The sequence below is a fragment of the Dendropsophus ebraccatus genome, chromosome 5, assembly GCF_027789765.1.
Source record: "Dendropsophus ebraccatus isolate aDenEbr1 chromosome 5, aDenEbr1.pat, whole genome shotgun sequence".
Lineage (NCBI taxonomy): Eukaryota > Metazoa > Chordata > Amphibia > Anura > Hylidae > Dendropsophus > Dendropsophus ebraccatus.
Window position 1 is genome coordinate 14,481,347 of NC_091458.1, and position 9,976 is coordinate 14,491,322.

The 9,976-nt window shown below is 44.7% G+C and overlaps 1 protein-coding gene across 2 annotated transcripts in view; it reads left to right on the forward strand.

Moving 5' to 3' along the window:
• Window positions 1-9,081, forward strand: part of LRRC32 (leucine rich repeat containing 32) — a 30,363-nt gene extending 21,282 nt beyond the window's left edge. For both annotated transcript variants that reach the window (XM_069971948.1, XM_069971949.1), the window contains exon 3: window positions 6,958-9,081. In XM_069971948.1, coding sequence (XP_069828049.1) covers window positions 6,958-8,853 — 1,896 coding nt within the window. In that variant the 3' untranslated portion in view covers window positions 8,854-9,081. The remainder of the gene's footprint in view (window positions 1-6,957) is intronic.
• Window positions 9,082-9,976: the final 895 nt, after the last annotated feature.

Genomic DNA, 9,976 nt, shown 5'->3' on the forward strand with positions numbered 1-9,976 from the left:
TCATAGATACCCCCTCCTTCCCCCCCACCCTCATAGATGGCCCCCTCCTTCCCCCCACCCTCATAGTTGGCCCCCTCCTTTCCCCCCACCCTCATAGATGGCCCCCTCCTTTCCCCCCACCCTCATAGATGGCCCCCTCCTTCCCCCCACCCTCATAGTTGGCCCCCTCCTTTCCCCCCACCCTCATAGATGGCCCCCTCCTTTCCCCCCACCCTCATAGATGGCCCCCTCCTTTCCCCCCACCCTCATAGATGGACCCCCTCCTTTCCCCCCACCCTAATAGATGGCCCCCTCTTTCCCCCCACCCTCATAGATGGCCCCCTCCTTTCCCCCCACCCGTACAGGCTGATAAAAAAACAAAACTTAACTCACCTGACATCGCGCTCCCACGTTGATCCTCACTCCTTCGCCTTCGGTCTGTCCCCGGCTGCTGCGCGGCTGCCGCGTCTTAGCCCCGGCAGCGCGCGCATCCCAGAACTCCCTGCGCGCCGGAAACCGGAAGTCAGGGCCCAAGGCGCGCAGGGAGTTCTGGGATGCGCGCGCTGCCGGGGGTAAGACGCGACACCCCCGGCAGCCGCGCAGAAGCCGGGGGAAAGACGGAGCCAGTCTCTTGTGACCGCAAGCAAAACAATGCTTGCGGTCACAAGAGTGATTGATCGGGGGGCCCCGCGGGCCCCCCTTGTGGCGGGCCCGGTCGCGGCGGCGACCCCCGCGACCACGGTGGCTACGCCACTGCCCCTATATACAAGAATATAACTACTATAATACTGCTCCCTATATACAAGAATATAACTACTATAATACTGCTCCTATATACAGGAATATAACTACTATAATACTGCTCCTATATACAAGAATATAACTACTATAATACTGCCCCCTATATACAAGAATATAACTACTATAATACTGCTCCCTATATACAAGAATATAACTACTATAATACTGCCCCCTATATACAAGAATATAACTACTATAATACTGCTCCCTATATACAAGAATATAACTACTATAATACTGCTCCTATATACAGGAATATAACTACTATAATACTGCTCCTATATACAGGAATATACCTACTATAATACTGCCCCCTATGTACAAGAATATAACTACTATAATACTGCTCCCTATATACAAGAATATAACTACTATAATACTGCTCCCTATATACAGGAATATAACTACTATAATACTGCTCCTATATACAGGAATATAACTACTATAATACTGCCCCCTATATACAGGAATATAACTACTATAATACTGCCCCCTATATACAGGAATATAACTACTATAATACTGCTCCTATATACAATATTTCTACCATTATTATACCTGCACATGTATACGGGGCTGTTATTATTCTCTCATACAGCCTTTTCTCATTGTTATATATGGTACTCTCTCTCTCTCTCGCTCTCTCTCTCTCTCTCTCTCTCTATATATATATATATATATATATATATATATATATATGTGTGTGTTTGTTTACTTAGGACTTTTTCCGAGCAGTGAAATTCAGCAGATAACAATACAGGTTCCGGAGCCAAATTCCTGTCAGAGAAGGAATCTGTGTAGCCGGGATGGGAGGGAGGGGGGTCCTCCGGGAAGCTCCGCTCTGTGCTGCTGTAGATTGTTGGGCTGATCACAATGAGGAGACGTCCAGCAGGAGATGAGATATCTGAATCCGTTTCACAAAAGAAGAAATAAACTCCAACAATCTGTCATGTAGAAACCCCCTGAAGCTGCGCAGAGTGGAGGAGTCATCCTGAGTGCTGGGAAATCTCTGGGATACAATGTAACGTGACGCCATGGGTTACACTCTTACCATCATACTGCTATATACCTATACTATACCTGCATGTAGCTGCAGTAGAGCACCCTTAGGAGTATATAGCAGCTGAATATACCTCTTATCTGGGGGAGATAAAGCAGCTGAATATACCTCTATCATAGGGAGAATATTTCTATAGTACGGTGTCATACTTTGGCACTATAAGGCGGCACTAGTTATGAGAACCAAAAGCATAACCTGAACCTATTGGTCCAAAGCGCACAGTCTTATGTTCTCATGTCGGGGAGGGGTCTTTGGATCTTCTCATGGCCTGTGTGTCTGGTAACTATTCTGGACTCCCGACCACTCACTGTACCCATTATCACCCCAGATGATGTTTGACCCACACTGAGGACAAAAGGTTCTAGTCTAGATCAGAAAAACTAGAACAGCGCCTCACTCATCCACAGGTTGTATGTGGTATTGCAGCCTAGTCCAATTCAATTAAAGGAGTACTTGAGAGGGAAAAAAATGTTTTTGAATCAACTGGTGCCACAAAGTCATCCAGGTCTCCTCAATGTGCACACCCACTGGCACCTTTCTTCCAAAAACAATGCCACATGTCTTCGCTGTTTCAGGGTGCGTGCACACTACAGAATTCCCGCGTATGACCCGTGACGTATTTTGTCGCTTGTACCCGCACGCGGCGGCGTGCATCTCCGCCCATGCCATAGACACTATTCTCTGCACGGGCGGAACCCGCATTCCGCTGAAATAAGAGACATGTCAATTCTTACGGCAGAATGCGAAATCCGCCTGTGCAGAGAATACTGTCTATGGCACAAGCGGAGATACGCGCCACCACGTGCAGGTACGAGCGACGGAATATGCCGCAGGTCATACGTGGGAATTCCATAGTGTGCACACACCCTAAATCAAGAATTGCAGCGCAGTCTATTTAAAAGAGTACTCCGGAGAAGGGGGGGTCAGAACGTTTTATAGATTTCTAAATTACTTCTATTTAAAAACTCTCAGTATTGCAGTACTTATCAGCTGCTGAAGTCCTGCAGGAAGTGGAGTATTCTCTCCAGTGTGACACAGTGCTCTCTGCTGCCAGCTCTGTCCATGTCAGGAACTGTCCAGAGCAGCAGCAAATCCCCATAGAAAGTCTCTCCTGACATGGACAGAGGTGGCAGCAGAGAGCACTGTGTCAGACTGGAGAGAACACACCACTTCCTGCAGGACATACAGCAGTTCATAAGGACTGGAAGTTTTTAAACAGAAATAATTTACAAATAAAACTTTACATATAAAACTTTCTGACCCCCCTTTCTCCGGAGTACTCCTTTAAAATAAAGCTGCGCTGGAAATCTAGATCGAAGCGGCAAAGAGATGTGGCATTGTTTTTGATAGAAAGCAGCCATGTTTTTCTAGGCTAGTGGGCGTGCCCATTGAGGAGAGCTGGATGAGCACTTCTGGTGGGTCCTATCTGACATTGACAAGTAATAGTGAATTCCCAGTGATAACGGCCGGGACGGTCTCCGGAGGGGGGGGGGGGCAGCAAGTGTTGCTCTTGGAATGTAGCGTCCATCTTTCCTGGAAATATTTCCCATTCTTTAAGTGCGGCCGATCACTCCCAGCATCTGTAGCCTCCACCGGACACCATCAAAGGCTTGTCATGTCTTGTGTAATCTTGTGGAGTCGAGAATCCTCCTTGTGGACCCAAGAATATAAGACAGAAGAATAAATCTATCAGCTCATAAATCCACATACCTGGTCCTCATCCAAGATGAAGAAGAAGAAGACATAGTGTTACATGGAGGCCGACCCTAGACAGCCCATACATTACATAGACAGCCCCTACACTACATAGACAGCCTGTACATTACATAGACAGCCCGTACACTACATAGACAGCCCATACACTACATAGACAGCCCATACATTACATAGACAGCCCCTACACTACATGGACAGCCTGTACATTCCATAGACAGCCCGTACATTCCATAGACAGCCCATACGTTACATAGACAGCCAGTACATTTCATAGACAGCCCATACATTTCTATTGGGACTATGCAATGCTTTGTATTACCTGTGGTGGCGCTGCAGGGAAACTACACACTTGTTATCAGGTTCTCCTATAGATCACAGCTGATCACCGAAGATCCCGACAACTAGACAACCATCTGGGGACCCTGTAATCAGTAGTTGGCCATTCGCATGGTGTTAGTTGTGCCCGGTAAGACGTTAGGTACACTTGGGGACTGGGATCCGTCTAACCTGCTGATAGTTCCCTTTTAAATTGATGGAACTGAGCTGCAATACCAGACACAGCCTATGGATAAGAGTGGCACTGTTTCTTGATAAAAGGAGACCCTCTGTTCTAATCTTCGAGAACTTCTTAAAGGGTTTTTTCCAGCATTAGAAAAAAACATGGCCACGTCCTCTCTTGTCTTTAGTTGCAAAACCTACACTCAAATGGGAGACAAGAGCAGTGCTGTCTCTGAAAGAAAGTGGCCATGTTTGTTATAATGCTGGATAACCCCTTTAAGACTATGACCTGATGCTGCCCTACTAACACATTGTCACAAGCTCGAACACATGGGCATCAAGGCAGGTCTCTCGTGAACAAGAAGGTTCTTATGGAGAAGTTGTATGGACCCTACTGCAGCTGGGGGTTTGCTACAGTGAGGAGTCTTGGGACGGGACAGGTTCTCAGCCTCTGGGTAGATACAGGAACCTTCTTATGATAGTTGCAGAATTCAGTGGTGAGAACAGTGGCCACTGCAGGAGAAAAGTGGTACTACATGGAGTCCATGGAAAAGAAATGCATCGTCTATGCTGCGGCTCTACACTCTGGATAGGGAAGGGGCAGATAGACAAGGGTTGTCCCAATGGAAGAACGTCTTTAATATCTATACTTTCTCCCAGCCACATGGCAATAGGCAAGGAGCCACATCCATTTGGACCCAATACAACCTACACAATGAGTAGCTGTGGGAGGGGGGCTCCAGAATCATCCTTTTCCAGTGTGGCTACTCCTCTAAAATGTATAGACCTATATGTTATAGACAGTGCAAACATCAACTTGTGTTCCGTACATTAGACTGAGAACATATGTAAGTCTGTCCATAGACACATGATTGTATTATGCAACTCCCATCTGGCTGGGCTGGAGGGCCTCATGTGAAGCAGATGTCTCCGGGCAGCTCCAGCAATTAACACAATCTCCCACTGCTTTGGTCACGGGGATATTTCTTCCATCCTTTTGTAGAATTGCCAAATGTACAATGTATTGAAGACTGTGATGGATGGACCGAGCCGCGCTCTGTATCTGGAATTTGCTCTGCTTGTAACTTGTTAATAACCACATTTATAGAGAACAAGTAGGAGAAAGGAGTACGACTCTTGGCTTACAGAACCTCTATAGGGGAAAAACTAATGGAGGTTGTAAGTGGTTGGGGGTAAAGGTACTGCATTTGTCCTTGTAATTATGATGGGGTCCATAGAGGATGGGGCTCCCCCTCAGGTTAGTCCTTAGGTGGTAACATCAAGGCAGAGTCTCTACTTTGGCATCGTGATGGAACCAAAGTAAGATTAACAATTCCAACCAATGGGTTACTCCACCATTAACTGTCAGTGATGAAAAAGGGAATGGGCAGCACCATTACACAACTCCTGGAGAGGGAGCCTCACTTGGGTCTTGACTTAAAGGGGAAGTCCAATGTGGGGCAAAAAAGTTATTCCGGGCTGGGGGTGGGAGAACATAAAAAAGAAGTTATAGTCACTTCCTCCCAAGCCTGGGCCCCAGACGGCTGTCTTCTTAGCTCCCCTCCAGCTACATCACAACCCGGCAGACAGATTCCCTGCTCAGCCAGTCAGAGACTGAGATGGGACAACGCTACAGTCACTGATAGGCTGAGTGGGCTAAATCCCACCTCTTATGATATTAAACCCAGGTTGTGACTTGAAGAAGAGGACACCCGGTGAGGTACGGGAGCCCGGTGATCTTTTTTAATTTCCCCCCACCCTCTGCTCATAATTATTTTTTGCTCCACCTTCTTCTTTAAAGGAATTGTATCATTAAGACAAGCCCGTCATTTGCTCTGGCTCCCTTAAAATTCATTGTGCCAAAAACTATTGATGACATGGTACGGTCCATTAAGTGATGGTATATCAAAGGTCCGTTGACAGTGGAGGCCCAAATCAGACTGGTTCCATTCCCCCCCCCCCCCCCTTTAACTGGTATAAGCATGGGATGTTACTAAACTAGGGCTGAGGAATCTAAGCCATAAATCATTCCACCAGTCTTTTCTACCAATGATGGAGAAGATGGGATGCTCCATTTGGCTCCTCCCTTAAACATTAAGAGTTGAGTCATCAAGAACACCCATTATTTGTTCTGTCTCCCTTATAACCTAAAGAAGAAGTGCAGAATATGTGGTAAAAATAGATAGCACGGTCTGGTCCATAAATTGATAGCAGAAATGGCATTAATTATGGCTTACAAAGAAAGTGGGAGCCAAGCTCAAGTCGGTACTATTTCTCTTCCCTTGGGGTGGTAGAAACATATGAAAATTCCAGGTTTGGAAACAGAAGGTTAAAAACAGGTTAAACACCCCAACTCATAGGTTATTCCATCCTTCATGAGAGAGTTCCCTCTTTGGCACCATGGTGATACCAAACTAGGTTAGAGGAACCCAACCTACACGTCACTTGACCCTTCATTCGTGATAGTGATGGAAAAAAAAGAATCGGAAGCACATTTAAACAACTCCATAAAAAAGGGCATCACTGGGCCCTTGGCTTAAAGAAGTTTTGTCATTATGGAATATGGACAGCAGCGTGTGAACTGGAGAGGCTAAGAGTTATTAGAAGCTAATGAGTCTTAGGAATGTGTCCATGTCTGAATGAGTCTTTGGCATGAAGCCCAAGTTAAGACTTTTGCCAATCATTTTCACTGTCTATGAGGTCATGTGACAAGCATGTATTCAGAGAAGGCTGAAAGGGTAGCGCCTCCAATAAAACATCATACGTAACCACACTGATTTTGACCAGAGTTCTGTAACAACATCTGGTTGCCCTCACCGTTTTCATGTCCTTCCCTAAATTATGTTCTGTATATTGATTCTGTTGTGTTGCACCTAGTAATATATTTCTTCTTTCCCCAACAGATAAATATGGTGGCACATTGTGAGAACAAATCTTTTCAAGAGATTCCACTGGGACTTCCCATAAACATCAATGTACTCTATATGTCGAAGAATGGCCTTCGAAACCTCTCTAAGACCCCATTGACTTTGTATTCCTTCATTGAAATCCTGGACCTAAGCAGCAACAATATCCACTATATCCAGCCTGATACCTTTGAGGACATGGTCAGTCTGAAAGAAATCAATTTGTCTAACAACTATTTGGAGAGGTTTGTGAGCTACAGGTCACCAGGCCTAGGTCTCTTACCCAATGTCCAAAAGTTGGACCTGTCAAGGAATAGTTTGTATACGGATATAATCGGATACTTTCTAGACAATGTTCCTCGTCTCCGATACCTATCCCTGTCAGAAAACAGCATCACAAAGATCTCTTCAGAAATGTTTTCGGGCACCCCGCTTCTAGAAGAACTCGACCTTCACAACAACATCATCATGGACATCGAGGAGGGTTCCTTTGAGCACCTTATTCATCTCAAAAAAATTAATCTTGCCCTAAACTCCATCTCCTGCATATCACAATTTAACCTCCGACAACTTCAAAGTCTTAATCTCAGTAAAAACAGTCTCCAATCCTTCTACACTTCAGAGTCGGATGAAGAATATCAGTTAAGAGACGTCGACCTCAGTGACAACAAACTTGTACGTTTTCCGGTTTTCCCAAACATCAACAATATTGTTTCCTTAAACCTTTCCATGAACTTTATCCGGGGCGACCAAGAGGAGACGTCTCCGAAGGAATACGGTTGGTTGGAGGAGGATGGTGGAAGGAATGCGAGTATGGTGAATTTACTGAAACTCACCCATCTAGACCTGAGTTACAATAACATTCAGTCCATTGATGAAGACTTCTTTACCACCATGCCTGCCCTAAGGTTTGTCAACCTGAGCAGAAATTGTCTTCAGTCTTTTCAGTTCGGGGACAAAGTTAAACTGAACTCATTGGAGGAAATCGATCTGAGTGAAAATCTGATTCAGAACATGTCCCTGGGTGCGGACTCATTGTCATCCTTACAAGTTTTTCACTTACAAAATAACCAACTTCAGTTGGCTGAATCAAGGACCTTCCAACATCTCCCCAGCATTACCACCATTAATCTCCAAAACAATAATGTTGACTTATGTGCCATGAACTTAGAAGCAGCGAGACTAAATCCTGCGACCCATGCCTGTTTATTCTTCTATAACATCCCGACGTTACAGTCCTTAAACCTCCAGAAGAACATGTTGGAAATTCTACCAGAATATGTCTTTTATGGCACTTCCTTGACTTTTCTTGATATCTCCATGAACCCTGGTCTTACCATTAATCCAAATGCCATGAAGGGATTGGAAAATTCTCTAGAGGTTCTACACATGGAAGATAATTCTCTTGTTCAGCTTAACATCGACTTGCCTTGTCTAGTTCAACTTCGCTATCTAAACCTCTCCAGAAACCAATTGACATGGCTACCTCCTTGGAACAAAAATTGTCATTTGGAGACACTTGACCTTAGTAACAATAGTTTCAGCAATCTCAAGGATAGTAACATTCCCATCTTGGAAAACACTTTAAAAACTCTTTCCTTGTACGGAAACCCCCTCAGCTGCTGTGCAAATTCTTGGATTGCCCATATGGCCAGAAGGAACATGGCGAGCATCGTAAGTCTAGATGACACCTACTGTCAGAACTCTAATGGTGAAAGAGTAGAGATTCTCCTAGGCCAGAATGAATCCAATAACTGTGAAGAAGAGAAGATGAAGGACATGAATATGGTTATTATTATAACCATCGCTCTGGTCTTACTCTTCACTGCCGTAGGAGTTGGATTTTTAGGTTTTTACTGTAAACAAAAGGTTAACCAGCAATTTAAAGCTTAATATAAAGGACCTGTTTTGCGGAGCTGCTGAGGAGGACTTGTCATAGTTTTATCTACATCATTGTAAATCCACTGACTTGACCTGAAAACTCTTAAAAACACTTTAAGGACTGATGAATGTCTTATTGTCACCATTGTTGGTGACTGTCTCTGTACAGTAATGATGAATTCTTTTGCATTGCTGCGGAAAAACAAACTATTTTTGACTATAATTCTTTATTTTGTGCTTCCTATGGCAGGTTACAATATAAAGGAAATCATTTATACAATTTAGGTGGTTATTTTGTGTTTGTTTTTTAAAACTGGAAGTGACGTGGTGAAAACTGTATCACTTGTTGGTCACTAAGTAGCTGAAAACCGAAATTGTACCACAACATGTTGTTATTACTGTTGGGAGACGCAAGAATTTATCCAGGAGACTCATTCGTTCACATTTTTGTATATTTTGTCCCTTTTAAGGGGAACTATCAGCAGGTTAGGTGAATCTTCTTCTTCCTCTGTGCACGGGGCAGGAGGAAGGTATGTCTCTTAGCTTCCACCTCGGCACTGTTCCTGTGCAGTTAGAAGTATAATTCTCCATCCGGAGCACTGCTCCTAACGGGGCTTCAGACTAAGGGTTACACTTCTAATCTGTCGAGGAGGAAGAGAAGAGACATACCTTCCTCCTTTATGCCCCGTGCGCAATAGCAGGCTAGTTAGAAAAAAATATTTTTAAAAAACTGAACAGATTAGAACTCTGGCAGTATGTCTGCAATTGCTGGCTAGCCATATTGACCTCTCCGTGCTTCTCCTGATGCCCTCCGATGCCGGCTCGAGTACCCTCCTCACTGACAGCCCGCTCAGCCAGTTACTACTCTGTCCCGTCACAGCCAATAATTGACTGAGCAGGCTGTCACTGAGCAGGGGACCAGAACAGGCGCCGGAGGATATGGGTGGGGGGGGATAAGTATGACTGTTTTATTATTTTTTACTTTTGTACCCCTAAACAGTTTTGGAGCTCCGGCATCATCATGAATGATGAGGCCAGGAGCTCCAAAAATGTTTAATTATTCTTGCTACTGTGCTGACCCACTATTTCTGTACAATAGCATGACTATTTTAAAAAGCACCCCAAGGTGTTCTTT